This window comes from Podarcis vaucheri (genome assembly GCF_965113315.1).
Source record: "Podarcis vaucheri genome assembly, chromosome: 1".
NCBI lineage: Eukaryota > Metazoa > Chordata > Lepidosauria > Squamata > Lacertidae > Podarcis > Podarcis vaucheri.
This window is the reverse complement of record NC_138759.1, coordinates 138,713,141-138,739,600: the sequence shown is the minus strand read 5'-3', so window position 1 is coordinate 138,739,600 and position 26,460 is coordinate 138,713,141. Positions and strand designations below refer to the sequence as shown.

Below are 26,460 nucleotides of genomic sequence, written 5' to 3'. Positions count from 1 at the left end.
GAAAGTTTCCCTGTGTAGATAGACAGAAACTTTATTTGCATCAGCAATAAGATAAAATATATTGGGGATAGAGCTAAATAGTTAGCTATACAAAACCCCACTTTACCCTTGTGCTCCTGAGCCCCTTGGACCCCTGCTTTCCTTCTGAAATGGGAAGCAGATGTCAATAACCTCAGTTACAGGGAAAGCAGCGAAAGGAAGGTGTTGAAGCATTCGCTGATTGGCATCACACACTCGCACCTCTGTTGTAAAGTATATGCACTATGATAAAATGCAAGCTCTGTATATTCTCATGGGATGGGAAGCACAAATAAAACCCCAGTTTAATGTTGGAAGAACAATTATAAGGATGTATGACTTGGTAATCCTAACTATTGCAATGCAAGGATAAAAAAATAGTGTTAAGCTGGGGAGGGGGCACCAAAGAAGAGCATCATGACCAAGAAGGACAATTATGAAGCATATAATTATAATTTCTTGAAACTCAACTCTTGGATATACATGAACAGTCTTTATTGTCTGCAGTGTTGTTCTTGTATATCTGGAAGGACACCTTCTAAAATTACACCTAGGTAGATTTTACAAAAAGGTTTTTTGCTACAGATTTTGAAAAGAAAATCTTTCAGGGAAATTGGCTATGATTACTAGATGCTAATGGGTAATTTGGACTTCTTTCATGCATCCTCTGGATAGAACATCTGTTTTTCAGGCCTCACATCAAAAAGCAGTTTAGTGCATGCTTAATTGAAGCATGTTGACTACTTAAGTTAAATACACTTTCTAAAAATCAGCCCTAAGTAGGGGATATACTTTTTGTGGTGTGCAGGTTTCAAAGTACAGAGGTAAGGGAAAGCTGAGTGTAGTCAGACACACACTCTGGACTTTAAAACGGCCAATTTCGAAAAGCTGACGGAGCTACTGGGTGTGATGCCATGGCCAGAATTACTCACAGAGAAGGGAGTCCAAGATGGAAGGGAGTTTCTAAAAGGAGAAATATGGAAGGCCCAAATGCAGACAATACAAACAAGAAAGAAAAGTGGGAGGCATCAAAGGAAACCGGCGTGACTGCATAAGGAACTTTACAGATGAGGTGAGAGTTAAGAAGGGCATGTATAAGAAATGGAAGAAAGGGGAAATCACGCAGGAGGAGTAGACACGAGTACCCAACAGTTGCAGGGGGAAAGTCAGATTGGCTAAAGCTCAGAATGAGTTCAGGCTTGAAAGAGAGGTTAAAAATAATAAAAAAGGTTTCTTTGGCTATGTATGAAGTAAGAGGAAGAACAAGAAAGTCGTAGGTCCTCTGTGTGGGGAACATGGAGAAATGCTACTGGATGACAAAGAGAAGGCAGAACTACTCAACATCTACTTTGCCTCTGTCTTCACCCAAAAGGAAAGTGGTGCCCAACCTGGTGATAACAGAATAAATGATGTAAGGAGGGAACTGCAGCCCAAGATAGGAAAAGAGGTAGTATGGGAACACCTAGCTACTTGAAATGAAGTCAAATCTCCAGGGCCTGATGAGCTGCATCCAAGGGTACTAAAGGAGTTTGCGGATGTAATTTCAGAGCCTTTGTCTATTATCTTTGAGAATTCTTGGAGAACAGGTGAGGTCCCTGCAGGCTGGAGGTGAGCAAATGTCCCCATCTTCAAAAAGAGGAAAAAGGAAAATCCAGGTAACTACCGACCGGTGAATCTGACATTGATACCAGGGAAGGTCCTAGAACAAATAATTCAACAGTCCGTGTGTGAGCATTTAGAAAAGGATGCTGTGATTACCAAGACCCAACATGGGTTTCTCAAAGTTAAGTCATGCCAGACCAATCTGATTTCTTTCTTTCTTTTTTAATGGAATTACAAATTTGGTGGATCATGGAAGGAAGCTGGTAAAATGTGGGTTGAATGAGGTAACTGTTGGGTGGATTTGTAGCTGGTTGACTGACTGAACCCAAAGAGTACTCATTAATGGTTCCTCGTCATCCTGGGGAAAAGTGACAAGTGGGGTGTTGCAGGGTTCCCTCCTGGGCCCGTTGTTGTTCGATGTCTTTATAAATGACTTGGATCACACAATGCTTCTTTAACAGGGGAATCACCTCTTACGTGGGGGTTTTGTTCCTGACCGCAGAGCACGTCACTGCAACATGCATGAGTGGGGAGTCTTTCATTCTGCCTCAGCTGGCGCCATTCCAGCCTTCTTCCACCCCTGCTCCATTCCGTCATGTCCTTTTTCTGCACTGAAAATGGTGCGCATTTCAGTGGAAGTGTGCATGCTGATTGTGTGAGAGTGGGGAGACGCCTGCATTCATCCAACCACCACAAACGCCCCCTTATTCTGCTTTCCATAAACTGACATTAGATTTTTGGGCCTACTTCGTAGGCATCCAAATTTTTTTGCTGCTGTTGCTCATCATTTCATAATAAAAGTACTAAGAAGCTATTTCAGATTGTGCTTATCAATCCCACACTTATTTCAGATTGTTCCAGACTATTGGTTTCAAAAGATTGGCTAGTTATTTTGCTTCAAGCCGTGCTCCTCAGTCTCCCAATTCAAAGCTAATATCAGGTAAGCAAGCCTTCAAATCACAGACTGGGCTAGCAATTTCGCTTCGTGCTGGGCTATTTTTCAATATCGTTCCCATTTGACGGGCACATATGACTAGCTACTAGCTATCATGTAAGAATCCTACATGGTGTCCAGCAATTATTGATTGCCTGCTGGTTGTTTGGGACATTCACCTGCAACAGCAAATTCCTTTGGGAGCAGAAAATCATGAATATTGATAATAATCTTATTTCATATGGGAATCTGAACCTAGCAACATGCTTGTTTAAATTTCAATATAATGAGTACACTTCTTGGCAAGCACAAAAAAATGCAGAGGGGGGTGTCTTACCCATCATAAAGATTACAAGCCTTTACGCAGGTCCTTCCCCTGATGAAGTGTTTGCAGGACAAACATTGGTCCGGTCCTGGCCCCCAACATCCATTTCTTGAGCATAAATGGCTGCACACCATGCCCTCCGTAGCTGCAAAATAAAGAGAATAATAACGGTTGAAAATACTGTATACTTAACAGTATTTTCTAAATGGTGAGCATTGTTCCACCACCATCAATGCTACCCTCCACTACAGTCGACTCACACCTTACGCACACCTAACACGTGCGCTTTCAACTTGATACAGTTGAAATTGCACAAATTAAATGCATGGAAGGCAGAGAACTTAAGAGTTATTTTTGTACTGGGTTTTCCCAGAGTCCAGTAAGCAACTCTGCAATCTTAAAAGTAGCCATCGTGCACTCAAGCGCTGTGCTGTACTTTTTGCAGGCCCCCCCCTTTTTTTACTATATGTGACTTCAGCTTTACGAGCTGTCCCTGCGATGTAACCCACATGTAAAATGCAAGCCGACTGTATATGAAAAAGGAAAATGCAGGGTGAAATCTCTCTGCAGGGAAGAATTCCTTCTGGCTTCAATTTGCAATGACTCTCGACCAGAGCATGGGGTGGTATGGAATGACCTCCCCTAATAAAGGCCTGTCTTGCTACATCATTGTGTTTCAGGAGAGAATATGAAAATATACCCAATAGACAGACGTGGGGGCAATTACTAAGATAATTACTACAGCTGCCTCTCATTTTCTGTTCAGATTGTGTATTTGGACTTTGCTGTGTGATTTGATATGCAGTATTTATTGTTTTCTATATTAAGGCCTGAGGTGATGTGTAAATGGAAAGGCAGTTATAAATAAACAAGCAAATAAATCAAATGCCTGTTGTTATTTAGCGATTGCATTTTAAAGCCCACCTTCCCCCCAAGGAGCTCAGGGTGGCATCTCCAGACATCTCCTCACAACAACCCTGTGAGGGAGAAGTTAGGCTGAGAGCTGGTCACCTTTCAGCCACGCTTACCTGGAGTGGTGCAGCTGGTGGCAGCAAGAAGAGAGGGAAGAAGGGAAGTCTCTCCCTCCCTCCTTGGGTGCCTGGTATGCTCTGCTCCATCACACTAGAGCAGGGGGCGGCAAGGTTTACCTTGCCTGGGCCAGTTTCACTCCAGCGGAGATCCCTCCGTGGGCTGGATCGCACGTGAACAGCGCAGTTTTTGGTGTCTGCACAGACACGATTTTCGGCGTCTGAGCATGCGCAGATGCAAATTCTCCACGCTGGTTTAGCACAGCGCACAGAGACTCGCTGAACAGGTGGCTCAGTTCAGGGGCGGCTCGTGAGCCGGTTAAATGACCCCCGTGGGCCACTTGTGGCCCATGGGCCTTAGGTTGCCAACCCCGGCACTAGAGTTCTGGTGCCAAGGTCTCAGTAGTTACGGTACTGTCATGTCAGTAGTCCTCAGGAAAGCTACATTTCCCTGGAGCTATCTGAGCCTGGAACCCTCTCGATGCCCTGCTAGGCACAAGAGAAGGGCTATTCATCTCCCCACAACATGCCACCTGCATGAGCCAGCAAAAGGCCTTAAAGAGAAGGCGGTGGCTGGTGATGGTGGTGAGTAGGATAAAAGTGGGACAGGAACCAGGGTAGGCACAGAAGTGAGCTGAGCTTCCCCCTGGCGATGTGGCTTATATCTCAGCCATTCCTATGCAAGCCACACGTGGCTCATCTACTTCTACGGATAATAATTACTGTCTGATGAGAAATGTGTTTTCATTAAATAGAAAGATCCATAAAGGTGACATCACTGGGGCAAGATGGCGCCCCACTGCTCTTGCTCAAACTCCCCCCACCCCACTCAAACTTTTAACAGCCCCAAGCACGCTTTGAGATGCAGCATCAGAAGATCACAAAGCAGCACTCTCGGCAACTGGTTTTCGCCTCCATCTCAGATCATCAGATAATCACAAGTCCAGGCCACAGCCGTTTCCAAAATGGTTGTCAGGGCTCAATGAAGTGAAAAACAACAACTAGTAAGTTCGGTTTTCCTAATTTACATGAAATTAAAATTAAATAAATAAGAAAACAAAAAGGATCTGTAAAAATGAGATCAACACACACAGGTATCACATATGCTACAGAACACACAGATATAAAGTCTAGAAAGAAGAATTGCACTCTAGAGTACACCTAACATTCCAGATGCAAGAGGCAAGAAAATGCTCTCCAAATTTATTTATTTCCTTCTAGTAGTTGTTGCTTGTTGCTGCTGCTGCTGCTGCTGCTGCTGCTCCACCAACGCTCAAGGCCTGTTGCAGAGTTGCTAAAGGACAGACCCTTCCCCTGAGGGCCTTATGATTCAGCATCATGGTAGAGGAGGAGATGGAGGAGAAGATAACAGCAAAAAATATGCATTCAGTTTATAATGTTTACTTCACAATGTGATTTAAAAGCATGTGCATTTCCTTCATCTTATCTTAGCTGGGGTGGGGGTGGGGGGGCTCTAACTGCCTGACTTAAAATGATGGGTTGCAGTCCCAAAAGATTTGTTGCAGAAAGTCCCTGCCCCTTTCCTTCTTGTGTTCTCTGTGGTTCCACTTATTCTGCACAATATCATGGAATCTTACACGGTGAGAAGTGTTTACTCTGTATTCCTGGCACCAGAATGAATGGCTGACAGTGCCTCATTAACAAATATGCCGAATATCTGTCATCTAAGTGTACTAGGCACTTAAGCATATTATTACTTTCATATAGCTGTTCCTTCCTCAACTCTCTGCTTCACTCTCCTCTTTCATCACAGAGCTGCAGTCTTCAGCACTGGCTATGTTTTCTCCAAATGCCCCATTTGAACAATACAGCATCCCTTGCCTACAGTGGCGTAGCGTGGGGGGTGCAGGGGGGGCCGGCTGCACCGGGCGCAACATCTGGGGGTTAGGGTTAGGGTGCGCAAATCCACGGGTTAGGGGGCGCAAATTACTTGCCTTGCTGTCAGGGAACTGACATCAGAGGAAAGGGAGGTGGTAGGGCTCCCAGAGGCTGGGAGGGAGTCAGCAGCTAAAGCAGGGACCAGCAGGGGGAGCGAGGGGTCTCTGGAGGAGGATCTCAGGAATGCTGAGAGAGACGCAGCAGCCAAGGCAGGAACTAGCAGGGGAGAGGGAGGGGTGAGAGACACGTCCAGCGAAAACAGCGGGGAGGTGTCAGAAGCAACCATAGGGAGACCCATGCTTCGCCGGAAGCTGCCACGTCGTGAGTCCAGGAGACGCGTTTCTGTTTAGGAGCTTCTTTGCTGGAAGCGCTTCCGCAGGCAGCCACTGTCAGACTCTACTAGTGACTAGAGCAGACATGTCTGAGGAGCTCTGTCACACACAGAGGTTTGTGGAGCCGCACAAACTCTGAGGGAGCACAATTTTAAGCACAAGCAGCTAATCATCCCCTCACAGCAGTCTGACAGTCTTTGTACGCTGCCTGTGCAGGAGAAAGCATCATGAGCAACCCAGCCGGAACCGGAGGGGCAGGGGTTGGAGCTGGTCCAAGCTTGGAAGAAAGGTATCAAGCTTTGGAGGTCCAACTTGCGCTGCAGACGGCGAGGCTCGAGGAGAGAAGGGCTCAGGATGCAGACAAAAAGGGGAGAACCACTCAGTTCCCCAGAAAGGTACCAGGATTGGTGCAGAAGTTTGGGGGGGACCCCAAGGATTACCATGCCTTTAGGACAGAGATGCAATATGCCCTTAACGTGCAGTTTGATGAGTTCCCTGATGAGGAATCGCGAGTTGCTTTCGTAATTGGGCATCTTGAGAAGGGGGCGCGAGACTGGGTTCGACCCCTGATGACAACGCACAATGATATCCTAAAGGACACTATGAAGTTCTTTCGTGCAATGGATATCATGTTTTCCAGCGATATTGAGGAAGGGGTGGTGCGCAGACAGCTAATGGCTTGCAAGCAGGGAAGCCGGTCTGTCCGGGAGTACTGGACTGAATTTACCATGCTGATTCACAGATTGGGGTGGGATTTATCGGTGGCACCCATTCAGATGCTATTTGAAGAAGGTCTTTCTTCGGCTGTGAAAGACGAGCTGTCCCGGAGCCCCAGGGCGGTGTCTATGGATCAGCTGACCAAATCTGCGCTGACCATTGGAGCGCGCCAGGAGGCAAGAGCCTTGGAGAGGCGGGAAGGGAGAGGGGAACGTTGGAAGGAGTTCCGCATTCCAGACATTCCTGAGCCAGCTTTCCCGCCGGCAGAGCCGATGGAAGTCGGAACAGCCCGCGCGCGCGCAGTTTCAAAGCCCAGTGAGGGGGCTAAGAAGGAGGGAAAAGGGGCCCGGAAATGCTATCTCTGCCAACAGCCAGGCCACTTTGCCAGAGTCTGCCCCCAGAGGAAGGAATGGCAAGGGATGGTGGGAGCTGTTGAGGGGGGAGAGCAGGGAGAAACGGAGCAGGTAAAAGCCAACGCCTGGTTGCCACAGTCGGGGCACTGCAGCCAGGCCAAAGAGCAGTGAAAGTGCCCGTGCCAGAAGCTCCTCGACCTGCTCTAGTGATTGAAGTGTCGCTAGAGCTGCAAAATGGACACCCCCTAAAAATAAAGGCGCTGTTGGACTCAGGCAGCTCTTGCAATTTTATGAGCAAGGAGTTTGCTGCTGAACACCAGATACAGACGATCCCTTTAAGCAACCCCCTGCAGGTGACCACGATCGATGGCAGGGAACTGTTGGGAGGAGGAGTCAGCTTGCAGACCGTCCCAATGATAATGAGGGTGGCAAGGCACACAGAACTGATAGCGTTTAATGTGGCCACCTTGGGAGGCGCTCCCATTATTTTGGGAATGAGCTGGCTAGCCCTACATGATCCGCTGGTGGGCTGGCATCAAAGAGTGGTTTCCTTCGGTTCAGCACATTGCTTAGAACACTGCAGGGGGGAAAAGGGTTCAGCAGGGGCCCAAGCCACCCTAGCAGGGACTGAAGTAATGGAGAAGGTGAAGGTGCCACCACAGTATGCAGATCTCAGCGACGTGTTCAGCGAGAAGGAAGCTGACCAACTACCCCCGCATAGGCCCTTTGATTGCCAGATCAATTTACTCCCTGGAGCACAGCTTCCTGTAGGCAAGTTGTATGCCATGTCAGACAGGGAAATGCAGGAGTTGCGAGAGTTCATTGACAAGAACCTGAAGAGAGGCTTCATCAGAGAGTCCAAGGCAGCGGGGGGTAGCCCAGTGTTTTTTGTGGATAAAAAGCACACGGACAAGCCGAGACTTGTATGTGATTTCAGGCGGTTAAATGCAGTGACAGAGCCGGCGGCTTTTCCTATGCCCAGGATTGATGATATTTTGACCAGGGTGCGGAAGGGAAAGATTTTTACAAAGCTGGACCTAAGGGGGGCGTACAACCTGATACGTATAAGGAAAGGGGATGAATGGAAAACCACCATGTTCACCCCTTTGGGGGCATTTGAATATCTCGTGATGCCTTTTGGATTACAAACAGGCTCCGCGTGTTTTCAATCGTTCATGAACCACGTACTGGGGCCTTTGCTCTACAAGAATTGCGTGGCCTTCCTAGATGATGTGTTGGTGTATTCGGAGAATGAGGAGCAACATGTGAGAGACGTCAGAGAAGTGTTGAGCAGGCTGCAAGCCAACAGGCTGTGGGTGAAACTGGAGAAGTGTCAGTTTCATACCAAGGAGGTGGAATTCCTGGGGTACCGCCTGTCAGACAAGGGGTTGGCCATGGACCCCGGCAAGGTTCAAGCAGTGCTGGAATGGAAAACACCCAAAACCAAGAAGGATGTGCAGAGGTTCCTAGGGTTTGGAAACTTTTATCGTAAGTTCATCCGAAACTTCGCCCACCTGACGGCGCCCATCACGGACTGTCTCAGCAGTAAAAAGAAGTTTGTTTGGACGGCGGAGGCGGAGCGAGCGTTTGAGGAACTGAAAAGGGCCTTCGCCTCTGAAGAACAACTTCTGCATGTGGATTTACAAAAAAAGCTGAGGGTCGAAACAGACGCATCTGACAGAGCCATAGGGGCGGTGCTTCTTCTGCAGCCGGGGAAGGAGGAGTCAGAGTGGCGACCGTGTGCCTTCTTTTCGCGAAAGCTGAACAAATCCGAGAGGAACTACACGGTGTACGACCGGGAACTTCTTGCTATTCATGAGGCTTTCCGGAGATGGAGGCACCTGCTAATTGGTGCACAACATAAGGTGCAAGTGTGCACGGACCATAAGAATCTAGAGTATTGGAGAACTGCGCGAGTGCTCAACCAACGGCAGTTGAGATGGGCCCAGGAGTTCTCCAAATTTAACTTTGAGATTTGTTACGTGCCAGGCCCAGAGAACGTTAGGGCGGACGCTCTCTCACGCAAACCTGAATATTTGGAGGGGGAGGGAGCACCCGAAGAGACCCATGTCATTCCAGAGGACCGCTGGGTGTGTGGGGCGGCATTGGTGGGGCAAAGGGAACTGGTAGAGGGAACGGTGCAGGATGAATACGCCCAGGACAAACTCAGGGGTCTCAGGAGGGAGGGAGACAAACCCGGGGGTTTTGAGGAGAGAAACGGGGTGTTGTACTACAAGGCAGCGTTATATATACCTGAAGGGGAATTGAGGGAAAAGGTACTCAAGCAACTGCACGATAGCCCCACAGCAGGGCATTTTGGGCAACACAAAACCATGTGGCTGGTTACCAGGGAATTCTGGTGGCCCAAGGTCAGGGAAGATGTGCGGGAGTATGTGAGAGGGTGTGACCAATGCCAACGAGCCAAGGGGGAGAGGCGGGCACCGGCAGGTTTATTAGAACCACTACCCACGCCTGAAAGACCATGGGAAGCAGTGGCAATAGATTTCATGACTGATCTGCCAAGGTCCAGAGGGAAAACAGCCATCATGGTTGTGGTAGACCTGTTAACCAAGATGGCCCACTTTATAGCCTGCTCACATGCGGTCACAGCAGAAGAAACCGCTAAATTGTTTGTAGAAAATGTGTTTAGGCTGCATGGCGCCCCCTTGAGGGTGGTTTCGGACCGAGGGAAACAATTTACTTCCAGGTTCTGGAGGAAGCTCATGAGCTTACTGCATGTAGAGGTTAATTTCTCAACTGCCCGTCATCCAGAAACCAACGGGCAGGCGGAAAGAGCTAATGGTGTCCTCCAGCAATATTTGAGGTGTTATGTGAATGACAGAGAGAATGATTGGGTGGAGAAGCTGGCGTTGGCAGAATTTGCCTACAACAATGCAGAGAACGTGTCCACGGGGATGAGCCCCTTTTTGGCTAATCACGGGTGCCATCCCCGAGCCTTCCCAGGGGGGGAAGGGGAGAACTGGAGCGTTCCAGCTGCAGAACAGTTTGTAGAAGAAATGGAAGCGATCCATCGCCAGCTCCAACTTAACTTAAACAGGGCTAAGGAGGAATATAAGAGGCAGGCAGACAAAAACAGAAGGGAAGGTGAAAGCATTAGGGTGGGGGACCAGGTGTGGCTGTCCACCCAAGGGTTACCATTCAAAGGGGGTTGTAAGAAGTTAAGACCCAAAAGGCTGGGCCCATTTGAAGTCACGCAGCAGGTCAACCCAGTGGCTTTCAGACTCCGGTTACCGAACCACATGAAGCTGCACCCAGTGTTCCACAGGTCGTTGCTGTCACCGTATAAAGGGGACAGAGAAGGGAGGGTCAATAGGGGACCAGCTATGGAGGAAAAGGAACACAGCTACCATGTAGCGGAGATTCTCGATTCCAGGTGGAAGGGAGATCAAGTAGAGTATTTGGTAATGTGGGAAGGGGAACCGGAGTCGGAAAACACCTGGGTCATGGCAGAGGAGGTAGATGACGAGGTTTTGATAGAAACTTTTCATCAGAGATTCCCTCGTAAACCTCAGCCAGTGGCGAGGTTCCGGAGGAAATACTTTGCCACCACCGACGAAGAAGAAGAGTTGGAGGGGTTCTCTGATTCCGAGGCGGAGGAGGATTCAGCGAGCCGGAACGAAGACCGATGGAGGGAAATGTTCGAGACGTCTGAAGATGAAGAGGATTCTTTTTGGGGTTTTAGCTCCTCACCGCCCAGAGGAGAGAGTAGGGGCGGGGGGGAAGGGGGCCCTGGAGGGGAGGTGGATGTCAGGGAACTGACATCAGAGGAAAGGGAGGTGGTAGGGCTCCCAGAGGCTGGGAGGGAGTCAGCAGCTAAAGCAGGGACCAGCAGGGGGAGCGAGGGGTCTCTGGAGGAGGATCTCAGGAATGCTGAGAGAGACGCAGCAGCCAAGGCAGGAACTAGCAGGGGAGAGGGAGGGGTGAGAGACACGTCCAGCGAAAACAGCGGGGAGGTGTCAGAAGCAACCATAGGGAGACCCATGCTTCGCTGGAAGCTGCCACGTCGTGAGTCCAGGAGACGCGTTTCCATTAAGGAGCTTCTTTGCTGGAAGCGCTTCCGCAGGCAGCCACTGTCAGACTCTACTAGTGACTAGAGCAGACATGTCTGAGGAGCTCTGTCACACACAGAGGTTTGTGGAGCCGCACAAACTCTGAGGGAGCACAATTTTAAGCACAAGCAGCTAATCATCCCCTCACACTTGCCCCGGGTGCTGACAACCCACGCTACGCCACTGCTTGCCTAATAGCATTTTTTTTAAAAAAATGTTCTTATTGTGGTTCAGAAAAACAACACTTATGCCTGATCTCAGGATCTCAGGATCTGTCTTGATCTGTCCGGATTTCAACCTCCTCAATATTTCCAGGAGGAATCTAGTATCAATATAGGATAAGAGAGAAGCAAAGGGGTGGGAGTGATCTTTCCCAAAGGGTCCATCTTCCCTATTCTAAAGTTGAAACAACCATCACCTCCACTCCTTTTGTAGCATGTTCTTCCAGCCTTAACTCCAACCTTCACACCCACCTCTCCCGAGGGAGAAAGTGATTGAAAGGTAGACACCAAAAGAGGACCACAAGGGCGCATGGGAGCATAAATAGAAGGACAGGCCTAAGTTCTTTTAGAATGTGGTGTCTTTATGCTATATGGTTTTTTACACATATATACAACCTGAGCATAAGATGTAGGGGTTCGCTGTATTGCTTCTCCCACAGCCACAGCCTCTGTCTCTCAGCTGCCCAGACTGCTCCCTGCTCTCACACACCACTCTGACTGACCTGGCCAGACCCCTTGACAAGGCCAAGCCACATTCCTGAGGGCAAAACAAGGGTCTGGGGGAACTCTGGCTGCTGCTTGTCTGATACCCTCAAGAGCTACTGCCAGTCCGTGAAGACAATACTGAGCGAGATGGACAATGGCATGTTTCCTCATCATCCTCATGCTCCAAAGCCAGACTTTGCGAAATTACTTCAGCTGTGATTCAGTTGACAACTACGATATAGTCCAAGGCAATGAAGAATTCATGGGACCCAGAGAGAAATAAGCAGCTTTGAGATGCAATATCACCCAGACCATACTATGTAAATTACAAATGACATAATTATTTATTATAATTATTCTCGTGAACACCTAGGGTCAGATCAAGTTAAAGGCAAATTAGGCAATTGCTTTGGGCATTATATTACCTGGAGAAACCCCAAAACTGTCTTGCTTCCTTTTCTAAGGCATTTTTAAAGCTCCTCCTGGAAATTTGACAAGGTAATGAACTTTCTTTCCCTAGCAAAGACAAAATAAGTCCCTCTACATATATAAAGGACATAAACATGAGAATAAACTTTCATTAAAAATCTTGGCTTGTCACTCTCTTTTATTAAAGGAAAGTTCCACAACAATATTACTCAGTAAATTAAACAAGTAGGAATAAAGTCAATTAGGCCACAAAGGTTTGTAAACATAATTGACTGAAGGTGTTTATGAACAAGCTGCACCTTTGCAAAATATAACACTGGCAAAGTGCTACAAAGCACTTAGGTACTATTCAGTTCTCCCCTATTCACAGTAGTCTATTATTTCCAGTAATGGAGGAGTAAGAGTTGCAACATTTCCCTGACCCATTGCCTTATTCTGTCTGGAGTTGGGACCATCTCTCTCACTACACAAAAACAAGCCATGTGTATTTTATTTACAAGAGCACGGAGACTATAAGATAGACCCAGCAAAAACTAAGAGTTTGCTCTGCAGCTTGTGGGTACGTTTTTAAAAGTTCTCAATGCCAAATGTTAGCTTTAGACTTTCAGCCAATGAGACCACCCATAGGCAACACCTCTGCTCAGGTACAGTGCCCATTGTGTGTTTTGATGGTGCACCATGTCACCAGCACCAACTCAATGCTAAATAGCAGTCATGAAAGAAATATCAAGTTTTCTTTCTTTAAAATAAGGGGATCCTGGTAATGGTTTCTGATATTATCTGTTCCTCATTATCTAAGTATACTGACGTCTAACTGAAAGTTAAAGATATTGATGGCAACTCTTTCTCCATAGTTTCAGGTCACTTCTGTTCTCTCAGCTCTGCAAGTATAATTGATTTGTGGGGGTGGTAAGGAAGGAGAACCCACAGTTCAGTAGTGAGCATATACTTCCGACTTTTAAGATTGCAGGTTCACCCTCTGGAACTTTCAATCAGAGTATCTCATGCAGCAAACTGAGGATGGGGTGGGTGGAATCACACCAGAGCAGGATGGGCACATGACCAGTTTTATAATTGTTGTTGTTTAGTCGTTTAGTCGTGTCCAACTCTTCGTGACCCCCTGGACCAGAGCACGCCAGGCACTTCTGTCTTCCACTGCCTCCCGCAGTTTGGTCAAACTCATGCTGGTAGCTTCGAGAACACCGTCCAACCATCTCGTCCTCTGTCGTCCCCTTCTCCTTGTGCCCTCCATCTTTCCCAACATCAGGGTCTTTTCCAGGGAGTCTTCTCTTCTCATGATCTTCTTGCAGTCCATGGGACTCTCAAGAGTCTCCTCCAGCACCATAATTCAAAAGCATCAATTCTTTGGTGATCAGCCTTCTTTACGGTCCAGCTCTCACTTCCATACATCACGACTGGGAAAACCATAGCTTTTACTATATGGACCTTTGTTGGCAAGGTGATGTCTCTGTTTTTTAAGATTCTGTCTAGGTTTGTCATTGCTTTTCTCCCAAGAAGAAGGCGTCTTTTAATTTCGTGGCTGCTGTCACCATCTGCAGTGATCATGGAGCCCAAGAAAGTAAAAGCTCTCACTGCCTCCATTTCTTCCCCCTCTATTTGCCAGGAGGTGATGGGACCAGTGGCCATGATCTTCATTTTCTGGATGTTGAGCTTCAGACCATATTTTGCGCTCTCCTCTTTCACCCTCATTAAAAGGTTCTTTAATTCCTCCTCACTTTCTGCCATCAAGGGTGCGTCATCTGCATATCTGAGGTTGTTGATATTTCTTCTGGCGATCTTAATTCCGGCTTGGGATTCATCCATCCCAGCCTTTCGCATGATGAATTCTGCATATAACTTAAATAAGCAGGGAGACAATATACAGCCTTGTCGTACTCCTTTCCCAATTTTGAACCAATCAGTTGTTCCATATCCAGTTTTATAATGGATAATCCTATATGTAAATAATGCTTTAAATAAATAACATTCAAAGGGCTGCCGGGGCAAGTCCTCTACTTGAAGGAGTCCTCTGATTGAAGGGTCTGCTTGGTCAATGTTCATAGAATCATAGAATCCTAGAGTTGGAAGAGACCACAAGGGCCATCGAGTCCAACCCCCTGCCAAGCAGGAAACACCATCAGAGCACTCCTGACATAGCACTCCTTCAAGCCTCTGCTTAAAGACCTCCAAAGCAGGAGACTCCACCACACTCCTTGGCAGCAAATTCCACTGTCGAACAGCTCTTACTGTCAGGAAGTTCTTCCTCATGTTTAGGTGGAATCTTCTTTCTTGTAGTTTGGATCCATTGCTCCGTGTCCGCTTCTCTGGAGCAGCAGAAAACAACCTTTCTCCCTCCTCTATGTGACATCCTTTTATATATTTGAACATGGCTATCATATCACCCCTTAACCTCCTCTTCTCCAGGCTAAACATGCCCAGCTCCCTTAGCCGTTCCTCATAAGGCATCGTTTCCAGGCCTTTCACCATTTTGGTTGCCCTCCTCTGGACACGTTCCAGTTTGTCAGTGTCCTTCTTGAACTGTGGTGCCCAGAACTGGACACAGTACTCCAGGTGAGGTCTGACCAGAGCAGAATACAGTGGCACTATTACTTCCCTTGATCTAGATGCTATACTCCTATTGATGCAGCCCAGAATTGCATTGGCTTTTTTAGCTGCCGCGTCACACTGTTGGCTCATGTCAAGTTTGTGGTCAACCAAGACTCCTAGATCCTTTTCACATGTACTGCTCTCAAGCCAGGTGTCACCCATCTTGTATTTGTGCCTCTCATTTTTTTTGCCCAAGTGCAATACTTTACATTTCTCCCTGTTAAAATTCATCTTGTTTGTTTTTGCCCAGTTCTCTAATCTGTCAAGGTTGTTTTGAAGTGTGATCCTGTCCTCTGGGGTGTTAGCCACCCCTCCCAGTTTGGTGTCATCTGCAAATTTGATCAGGATGCCCTTGAGTCCACCATCCAAGTCGTTGATAAAGATGTTGAATAAGACCAGGCCCAAGACAGAACCCTGTGGCACCCCACTAGTCACTCTTCTCCAGGATGAAGAGGAACCATTGATGAGCACCCTTTGGGTTCGGTCAGTCAGCCAGTTACAAATCCACTGAGTGGTAGCATAGTCAAGACCGCATTTTACCAGCTTCTTTACAAGAATATCATGGGGCACCTTGTCAAATGCCTTGCTGAAATCAAGGTAGGCTACATCCACTGCGTTCCCTTCATCTACCAGGCTTGTAATTCTGTCAAAAAACGAGATCAGGTTAGTCTGACATGACTTATTTTTCAGAAATCCATGCTGACTATTGGTGATCACAGCATTCCTTTCTAGGTGCTCACAGACTGTTTGCTTGATGATCTGCTCCAGAATCTTCCCTGGAAGATTCAGACTGACTGGGCGGTAATTATTTGGGTCCTCTCTTTTCCCCTTTTTGAAAATAGGGACAACATTTGCCCTCCTCCAGTCTGCCGGGACTTCGCCTGTTCTCCAGGAATTCTCAAAGATGACTGCCAGTGGTTCTGAGATCACATCTGCCAGTTCTTTTAATACTCTTGGATGCAGTTCATCTGGCCCTGGAGACTTGAATACATCTAAACTAGCCAAGTATTCTTGTACTATCTCCTTAGTTATTCTGGGCTGTGTTTCCTCTGCTGAATCATTTGCTCCAAATTCTTCAGGTCGGGCATTGTTTTCTTTATCGGAGAAGACTGAGGCAAAGAAGGCATTGAGGAGTTCAGCCCTTTCTGTGTCCCCTGTTTGCATTTCACCATCTTCTCCTCTGAGTGACCCCACTGTTTCTTTGTTCTTCCTTTTGCTACGAACATACCCATAAAAGCCCTTTTTGTTGCTTTTAACCTCTCTAGCAAGCCTGAGTTCATTCTGTGCTTTAGCTTTTCTGACTTTGTGTCTACACGTGCTGGCTATTTGTTTGAATTCCTCTTTGGTGGTTTCCCCCCTTTTCCATTTTTTGTACACATCCTTTTTTAATCTTAACTCAGTTAAAAGTTCTTTAGATAGCCACCCTGGCTTCTTTAGGCACCTTCCATGTTTCCATCTCATTGGTATTGCCTGACGTTGTGCTTTTACTATCTCCCTCTTAACAAACTCCCAGCCATCATGAACTCCCTTTCATGTTTAAAGACACACACACACACAAAAAAAAAAAAACCTGTTAAAAGGGAGAACAGTGGCGCAGGCCGTGAAGTTGCCCATCAACAGTTAGCACACCAGGACTGCCAACTGAGCAGGCACACAGAGGCCACTCTCTTCCCCTCTATAGTGAGATGCACTGTTCTTCTGAGTAAGTTGCAGTAATAATGCCTAAAGTCCATCTACACACATAAATCAGGATACACAATTTCTATGCAGGTGTATGTCCTCGTTTGTCCTCTTATTTGATTTTGAGGTTTTTTTTGTTTGTTTCGGAGGTGCCTGAGATCCCAAAAATATGGCAGCAGCCAAGGCAGACAGTGGGAGGCTAAAGAGACCAAGAACCTGACTCAGCTCAAGGCCACTTTATAGGCCTCTCTTTCCCCTGTATATCTAGGTTCAGGCAACCAAATAAATACACCCCGACCCTGAAATCTCTCCTCGTTCCTTAAATTCATCCCTTCAAGGGTTCTGGGACTCCCTGAGGTTACAGGTGTGTATTTGTGGAAATAAGAACTTAAGCTTCACTATCAGTTATTACAGATGTTTGCGTATGCGTTTGGAGGGCATTTCTTTCTGTAAGCATCTTCGAAGTTAGTCTCTCTGGACTGGATTGAATTTCCATCATATAAGGCTGACTGCTCTGTGGTACAGCTTTCATTTCAGGGCATAGATATACATTAAAGGGCTATGATTGATGCTAGTTCTCAATGATTTTTAATAAGAGATCTGCAACATTTGTGTTTCAAAATAAAGATTAATAATTTTAAATAGTCTGTAGGCAAATGCAATTAAGCATAGAATCATAGAATCGTAGAGTTGGGGGGAACCCCAAGGATCATCTAGTCCAACACTCTGCTATGCAGGAATCTCAACTAAAGTATCCATGACAGATGACCATCCAACCTCTGTTTTAAAACCTCCAAGGAAGGAGAGTCCACAACCTCCTGATGGAGTCTGTTCCACTGTCTGACAGCTCTTACTGTCAGAAGGTTCTTCCCGATGTTTCTCTCCTTTCTTGTAACTTGAAGCCATTGGTTTGGGTCCTATCCTCCAGAGCAAGAGAAAACACGCTTGCTTCATCTTCTATGTGACAACCCTTTAGACGTTGGCTATCATATCTCCCCTCATCTAGGCCAAACCTCCTCATACTGGCCAAACATCCCCAACTCCCTCAACTCTCTCATAAGGCTTGGTTTCCAAATCCTTGATCATCTTGGTCACCCTCCTCTGCACATGTTCTAGTTTGTCAATATCCTTCTTAAATTGTGGTGCCCAGAACTGGACACAGTACTTCAGGCAAGAACGGAGTGGTACTATGACTTCCCTTGATCTGGACACTAGACTTCTGTTTATGCAGCCAAGAATGGCATTAGGGTTGTTGTTGTTGTTGTTTTTCCTGCTGCATCACACTGGTGACTCGTGTTAAGCTTGTGGTCTACCCGCATGGAAGGCACTGCAGGAAAGGCCTGTACTTGTGCTGCCGTCCTCCAGGCCTCTCCTAGAGGAAGCACAAGAAGAAGGGCCTCTGAGGGTGATTTCATGGTCTGGGGAGGTTCATATGGGGGAGGTGATCACTGAGGCCTTCCTGGTCGGTCACTACCAGTTCAGACCCCAAACGCACAAATGATAAATTAATATTTTTTTGTTCCGACATGAATCATTTTACTTTTGTTCACATTTAATTACTTAGCCATTTTACCACCCATCCACTCAGTTTGGAGACGTCGTTTTGAAGCTCTTCACAATCTCTTTTTGCTTTAATGACTGAAAAATTTAGTATCACCAGCAAAAGTGGCCACCTCACTGCTCACTCTAGATCATTTGTGAAGTTCAAGATCATAGTACTGATCCTTGGGGGACTCCCCTTTCTATGCATCTGCATTGGGAGAACTGTCCATTTATTCCTACTCTTTGCTTCTTGCAATTTAACCAACTCGTGATTCACAAGAGGACCTCTTCTCTTGTTCCTTGACTGCTAAGCTTTCTCAGGAGTCTTTGGTGAGGTACTTTGTTGAAAGCTTTTTGAAAGTCTAGGTACACTGTGTCAGCTGGATGACCTCTATCTATATGCTTGTTGACACTCTCAAAGAAAGGCTTGTGAGAAAGGACTTTCATATGCTGCTGCCTTTTTCAGGCTGTTCAAACTGCAGATGCTTCTTTGAAATCACTAACAATAAGATGAAATCTTCATCAAGTCACATTTTTTCCCCTTTGAAGATCTGAATGCAGGCACCTAGTAAATGTAGTTTGAAATATCATAACATTTGTGGCTCTTTCAATCATGTAAGAAGCAACTGTGTCTCTATATTTAATGGAGGGTTCCAAAATGCTCAATGAATGTGATCCAACATAGTGTCAATCAGATGTCCACGATGAACTGCCATATGCAAGGAGACTCCGTCTACCTAAACCAGCTCATGGACCTTGGAATTCAAATTCTAAATGTGGTAGTGTCCATTCTCAGCCTGGCCCCCAAATGCCCAGCCCTTTGACCAAGGCCTGGCCATTGCAGCTAAGAGGCAGGGAGTCCGTGAAGTGACCAAAGAGAAGATGGAAAGTCCAACAAGGAGAAAGGAGAATAATCTGACAGAAGATACAGCCCATTTTGCTGTTGGACCCTCTGCTACCAGCATAATAACTCCTGGCAAAAATGTTGTCTATCATTTTTGGGTGAAAAGCACAGGATTATTCAACCCATCCTAATGAGAAAACTTGTGTTTTTAAATAAAGCAGAAGGGGTTTAATTGAACAACGCTATTAAAGATCTAGGAATCCAAATTCAAATTTTAAATCCTGCCCCCAACACTCACAAATAATTCCTCTAAAGACACCCAGTCCTTCTGTGACTTCAAAACAACTAAGCCAGTGGCAGCTTAGGGTCTATGACCAGCTGCAGTGACAGCACCTAACAGTATTCAGACAGCTGGCAAGGCCAACACACACCCAAAGTGCCCCAGGGGCTGATGCCTACATTGCTGCCCATTGGCACTGCAGCCAGCATGAGACACCTTGGCAGCGCTGCACCCACTCCCCTTAGAGGGGCTTACCTGATGTGGTACTGCTGGTACTGCATTGCAGGAGATATAGTAAAAGTAGCTGCCTGCCACTGACTGGAGACGAGTAAGTGCTTTGCTCCACTTCCAGTGGCACTGGCTTCACACGCTGGGCAAGTCCATATGGGGAGAGGGGGTGACTGACTGCTGGGAACAGCACCCACATTTGAGCTCCATGTGACCTAAATTGTGATGGTTGGCAGCAGCAATTCCTACAGGGCCCTGGGGATTCTGGGGGCGTAGCTGCGACACTGAGGGCTTATGCTCACTTACCTTTCCTCCACTCTTTCAAGGCATGGTCTGAGCACCCCTTTTTTGTTCTGGAGCTTTCGCTGCAAAATCCCGCTCTTTAAAGCTCAAAGTCAAATTGACGTTTGCTCTGATTCAGCTTTAAAAAGCAGACTTTTGCAGGCAAAGTTCTAGAACAGAAAAAGGAAAAAACCTGCTTGGACACAGAGCATTAAATCACAGACCTCTGCCTGGAAACAGCAGGGCAAAAGAGGAGGATAAGCCCCAACCTGCAGAGCCACATTAGAAGGTACGTTGTGGGTGAAGTCCAAGGACAATGAGGAACAATGGGAAAGGCTCAATGATCTTGAAAGCCCTAGCCCATTAGTATATTCATGTCTGTGGTGTCACAGGCAATGTACATGCAGCACATTTATATAAGTGCAGTTATCCTGTGATGGGTCTTCGTGAAGATTGCTGGCTTGGGAAAGGGAGTGCTTTCCTGTCACATTCTCCAGTATATTTGCTTAAATTGAAATGAACCAGGCTGCCACCTTTAACCTGAGTTTTACTTATACAATAATGCTCAATATTGGTGCAATCATTCAACGTTATGCCCTCTTCTATAAAACAGCAAATAATTAGTTTCCTAATGAGGAAAATTTAATTTATTCTATTAAAATATTGCTTCTGTGTCATTACCAAAGCAATATGTGCTTTGTTTATTTCTGTACAGGTAGACAAGCTTCCATATTCTTCAAAATGCAAGGAGAATAATACTTACTGCAGTTTTCAGCCTTCTTATTTCTGTGGATCACAGTCTTTTGATTAGGAGTGCTGAAGAGACTGGTCCAGTTGATGGTGTGATAGTAGCACAAGTTACTATTGTCTGTTATGTAGATGTTGCCAGCACTGATATGCTTCAGGGACTGGAACTGTAGAGATCTAATTCCCTGCTGCTTGAGAATAAGCAAAGAAAGGCCACTGGAGGAGGAAACAAGAACAGAATAGTAAATAGGCACACAGAGATATATAGAGGCACGCATATATTGTGGGAACTTGCTTTGTTGCTTAGATACAACTATTGCATGCAAGCAAAGGGCCAGAAATGGAAAAGATGGGAAAGTAATCTAATTTGAGCCCCTACTCTCCACGCTTTGACCCATCCAGAGTATAATGTGCCACAAGCAGAGAGCAAGTGCTAACACAGTGCGCAAAGCCACAGGTGCTCAAAGGTACAGAGCAAAGAACAGTCCAGATGTTTGAGGCAAGGCAGGTAGGCACAACACCTAAATAATAGCTTTGGGGAGAACAACATGATCAATGATTACTTGTTTATCCAAAGTGGAAAGTAGGTCAATGCATTTGGGCATTAATGATGGCTTTTAAAAATTGCTCTTGGAATGCATAGGAATGTGATCATGTTGTGAAATGAATTCCAGCGGCCTCTGCAACCCTTGCTCCAATCACGATGAGATCCAACTGCAGAGTGTACTCATTCACCATCAGCACACATAATGAATATTTTCCCCATATGACTGGGACAGAGAAAAGGCTCAAACTGACTGCTGTTGGCATCCATCTGTCTTGGGAGACAATCAAAGAGTGCACCTTTGGGGATGGAGACAAACTGCTGTGGCTGTAGAGACCGATATGGGAGAGGCATGTTTTGTTGCAGCTGGGGCAGATGAAGGCATGTGGTTGCGCTGTTGCAGATGCGCCATGTCATTTATTCTTTCTGCTCTCTTCCCAGTGGTCATTCCTTTTCTGATCACTGCTGTGGATACACGACCTGACTGATGGTCTCCAGCTGTTGTGGTTGTCTGCAAGGGATTCCCACATAGCAGGGTTAACATTGCCAGCCTTCCTGTCATGTTTGCAGACATCTTTGTAACACGGAGTTTCTCTGCCAGCGGGCTGGTGCCTGAAGCCAGCTCTCCTCAGAGCACGTCCCTGGGGATCCTGCCATCTTCTGTTCTGTGGACATGAGCAAGCCAGCACAGATGTCGCTGAGACAGGAGTGTGAACATGCTGGGAATGTGGGCTTGGGAGAGCACATCTTTGTTTGAGTCTCTATCCTGCCATGGGATGCCCAAAATCTTTCTGACATGTGGAAAGTGTGGAGGTGTCGCTCCTGGTGGGCATACGTTGCCCATGTCTCCCTACCATAAAGCAGCAGGCTCAACAAGCAAGCTGGGCAGGGCTTCATCTTGGTCTTGGCAGCTAGCCTCACAGTCTCCCATCCCCTTTTGAAGAGGCAAGCTTTCAGAATATTTAGAATTAGCCAAAATGACAGATATAATAAGACAAAAACCAAAAAGTGAAGTGAAAAAGGAACGGGAGTGTCTAAATGAATACCTTAAAAGCCAAGGTTCGAGGGCAGAAATCTGGCTGAGTCTGGAATAACCTTGTGAAGTGAAAGGATCAGAAAGAGGGATTTATATCTGGATGCTAGGATAGAGATGATAAGGGAAACAGGAAAACAGGAAGACACAATGGAGGTGCTGTGGGATTCGTGGAAGTCAATAATTGTTTTTCTTTTTAGTGTTTATATTATTAACTTGTAAGATATGGATTTGTGGTGGGGTTTTTTGAATGTCGGTTTTTGTGTTTTGTGTATTGTTATTTTTCAATATTTTCCGTGGTGTTGTTGTGTGGAAAATACTAATAAAATTTTCAATTATTAAAAATAAAAATAAAAATGAAGAGGCAAGCCATTGCCATAGTTGCCTTGCCAATACACTTGTCCAGCTCTGTGTCGATGGACAGAATGCTAGTTATGGTGGAGCCCAGGAAGACAAATGCATCGACTACCTCAAGTGTGTGGTCACCAACACTAATGCTTGGAGCGCTGACTATGTCCTGACTGTGAACCAGTCATATAACTACAAATGCTTCACTGTTGACCATTGTTGAGGCAAATGTTAAGCAGAAAGGCCCCACAGGGCTTGAAGCAGAACCACTCTCTGTCTTGCCATCTTATTCAGGTGTGATGGAATAGGGGGCAATCATTTTTGATGTTTGGGTGTCTGTGTGTTCCATGAACCTTCCCTTTGCCATCTTGCTTTCTTTCTAAAATGTCCAAGTGTGTGAGCTATCATTATTTTAAGAGACATGCACCCTCCCTCTCCGCCAGATTGCTTGGGTCTTTGAGGGCTTTATACCACCAGAGCTACATTCATAGCATATGTGTGTAAATGAAAGTCAAATTATTAATTCCAAAGAGATTCTCTGCTCCTTTGCCTAAGATGATGATTTTCTTGGCAGCCAGTCATTTTCGTAGCATCAAGCAAAAATCTTAACTGTGAAGTGGAGATAACTTTGTTGAAGTGGAGAGTCTAAAGTTTGTGAAGCTAAAGTAGTTTATGAGAAACCAGTACTCTGCAGATTTATTTGATATCTTAAAAAAACCCCAAGGTAATTATTTTCCAGCTGTTCTTGATGAAAACCAATACCACAAAAGCCAGCACGAGACTGTAATTCAAATCTCAAGGTTTCACTGTTATTTATAATCTGCTTTGGCCATTGTTTACAACACATACAGAGCCCCTTGACTGATTAACTACATTTTGCTCTGTGGGCCATGGTATATATTACACAGATAGTTTCACGCCCATTCTGTTTTGGTGTTCTCTCTCCCAACAGGAACTTTTCCTGTGCATCAGCTTTCATATCAGAACATGTTTCTTAAAAATGGAACATGCAAGTTATTACAAATCTCATATTCTGTAATGCCTGTGCAAACACCACTGTGATCTCTGGCATTTTTGTGTCCTTTTACTTTTTGTGACAAAAAATAATAATTCCATATCAGAACAATGAAAGACTGGTTCACGCATCATACTGCGCTAGACTGTGGCTTAGAAAGAACATGTGAGCATGCTGGCTCTCAGAGAGAAGACTGCAGCTACTCTGCTCCTTCCTGGTCATTCGTGTGTTGCGCTGCTTAGTGTGGTGTCTGAACTCATAGTCCTGGTTTAGCTCTCCTGGACAAACCATGAACCATGCATCCACTGATGTCCACACGTACCACAAGAGTTTAGCAAGGGGGCCTTCTCATGTACAGATAGGTGTGCATGGGTATTTATGGGTATTTATGCATGAGGTGGGACAAAGATATTATCCAGACCCCAACACCATGCTCTGTGATAAATTTCTTTAATAAACTCAGTCTGTGAACATTGATTTTAAAAGTGAAAATGCTAAGAAAAACAAAACAGCTTAGCCCACCTGTATAGTGCTCTTCCACCGATAGTAACTAGGTTAGAAAACACACTGAAATCGGTCATGTTTTCAGGCCATGATTGTATATTCAGGAATCCTAAAGAGGATAAAACCAGAAATATTACAGACTTCCTCACTGCAGTCACAGCTTCACTACAGACTTGAAATCTGATCAGGCAAAAGAGCGGAAGGAAGGCCATGCCTGCCTAGCCTTGGAATTTATACCGCGTTCTATGGCATCTTGTGTGACAACACACGCCACTGCCCAGGAAGAGGAACCTGTGGCCGTCCAGATGCTGCTGGACTCTGACCCCCATCAGTTGATGGTCCAGTATGATGGGACCTGTAGTTCAGCAACATCTGGAGGGCCAGAGGTTCCCCATAGGCCATTTTGATTTCTAAGCTGAAGGGCCAAATAGTGCCCATCCCTCCTGTTCCATTTACAGAAAGTGAACTAACTGGCATTTGAACCTCCCCTTCATCCCTGGCAACTGGACAGTGTCCCTCAGCCACTGCCTTGCTAAGGAAGTGCAGACCAGGCCATAAAACACACAGAGCTCTGTCCTCTAACATCTTGGCACTGTGACCTGCCCTCTGGCACCTGCCGCCTGAGGCAACCACTCCATGCCCTGGGCTTCATCTGAGGAAGGCGTTTCATGGAGAAGTTTCCTGAACTCCTAGAAACATAGAATCATAGAGTTGGAAGAGATCACAAGGGCCATCGAGTCCAACCCCCTGCCAAGCAGGAAACACCATCAGAGCACTCCTGACATATGGTTGTCAAGCCTCTGCTTCTCCAAAGAAGGAGACTCCACCACACTCCTTGGCAGCAAATTCCACTGTCGAACAGCTCTTACTGTCAGGAAGTTCTTCCTAATGTTTAGGTGGAATCTTCTTTCTTGTAGTTTGGATCCATTGCTCCGTGTCCGCTTCTCTGGAGCAGCAGAAAACAACCTTTCTCCCTCCTCTATGTGACATCCTTTTATATATTTGAACATGGCTATCATATCACCCCTTAACCTCCTCTTCTCCAGGCTAAACATGCCCAGCTCCCTTAACCGTTCCTCATAAGGCATCGTTTCCAGGCCTTTGACCATTTTGGTTGCCCTCCTCTGGACACGTTCCAGTTTGTCAGTGTCCTTCTTGAATTGTGGTGCCCAGAACTGGACACAGTACTCCAGGTGAGGTCTGACCAGAGCAGACCATCCTGTCTGGGTGCTGGTCCCACAGCTGCACTGAGTTCCTTAGTAGCACAAGTTGACAGGGCATCATCCTGTGCCTTTTACCACGTGCACTGAAATAGAGCATCCTTTCACTGAAACAACCGTCTTAAGGACATTGCCTTGATAAACCAGTGGATTAGTAGTAAGCTTTCAACACAGCCATCTTAAAAGCACAGAGAAAGGGAATGATAACATTGTTGTTGATGATGAGGATAATAATTTGTATGTATATGCTGTTTTAAAATATTCAATCCACTTCACTTACAGCAATCACTACAACAATATTCACTGCCATCTTGTAAATTTATGGTTGAGGTAAAATTTGTACTACAAACCTCTTTTTCATGCTACACTGTTACCTCTGCTCATTTATGTAAGCAGTAGCTTTTCTAAAAAAATGGAAAACACAAATGATGTAGTATCATAATTGTAGGTTACCTGTTATCTCTCTCACTGTTTGAAAGACATTTAAATTCTGAGGGTCAATTGCTTCTATTGTGTGATAGGGGTCCCTGGAAGAGAATAACGACACATTGTCAAGATGTGAATATGGAAGAATGGTGAAGGATTCCCACCATATCCTGGGAGTAGAAAACTAGCTTTGCCTTTCTTCTTCCTGAAGTGGATGCCCAGGAGAGCACTGCTAACAGAGCTTAGAGCTCCCAACAGACGGATCACAGAGACAGTGACTTGACTGTCATTTTGGAGGAACCCCTAATATAGTAGGTCATTTCAATGTACACATTTTCTGGTTGTTATTTGGCCAAATGACCTGGTACACACTTCCTCTGAGGCCCTATCCAATTCCTTCTCCAGACTTTTTCAGGTATGGTGAAGAAAGGTAAGAGAACATGGGGGTGGCTGCTGGCAAAAGGCAGGATGGAGGCTCAGTGTGGAGGGGGAAGGAGGCAAAGGGGTGGCTGAGAGAGGGGAGAAGGCTTGTGTGTGGAGTCTGGAGACTCCAATTAGCTTGCAATAAGTCCTGGAAATAGTTTGGCTTATTTCCCAAGAGAATTTGAAGAAAAACCACTAGGACAAAATCTGAAAATCAAAAATGGAGGAAAGGTGGCTTGGTGGTGCACCTTCTGGAAAGAATATTAAAACTGGAAGAATGTGAGCAAGCATCCTTCTCTCTTTCCTTTCAACTCACAATCTTG

At 46.0% G+C, this 26,460-nt stretch overlaps 1 protein-coding gene across 4 annotated transcripts in view; it reads right to left on the bottom strand.

Annotated features, from left to right (window-relative positions):
- Nucleotides 1-26,460, bottom strand: part of ERBB4 (erb-b2 receptor tyrosine kinase 4) — an 873,292-nt gene that overhangs the window by 178,017 nt on the left and 668,815 nt on the right. For all 4 annotated transcript variants that reach the window (XM_082228041.1, XM_082228042.1, XM_082228043.1 and 1 more), the window contains exons 10-13: nt 25,742-25,815; nt 24,087-24,177; nt 20,641-20,840; nt 2,892-3,024 (exon numbers count right to left, since the gene is read on the bottom strand). In XM_082228041.1, the coding sequence (XP_082084167.1) occupies nt 2,892-3,024; nt 20,641-20,840; nt 24,087-24,177; nt 25,742-25,815 (498 nt within the window). The remainder of the gene's footprint in view (nt 1-2,891; nt 3,025-20,640; nt 20,841-24,086; nt 24,178-25,741; nt 25,816-26,460) is intronic.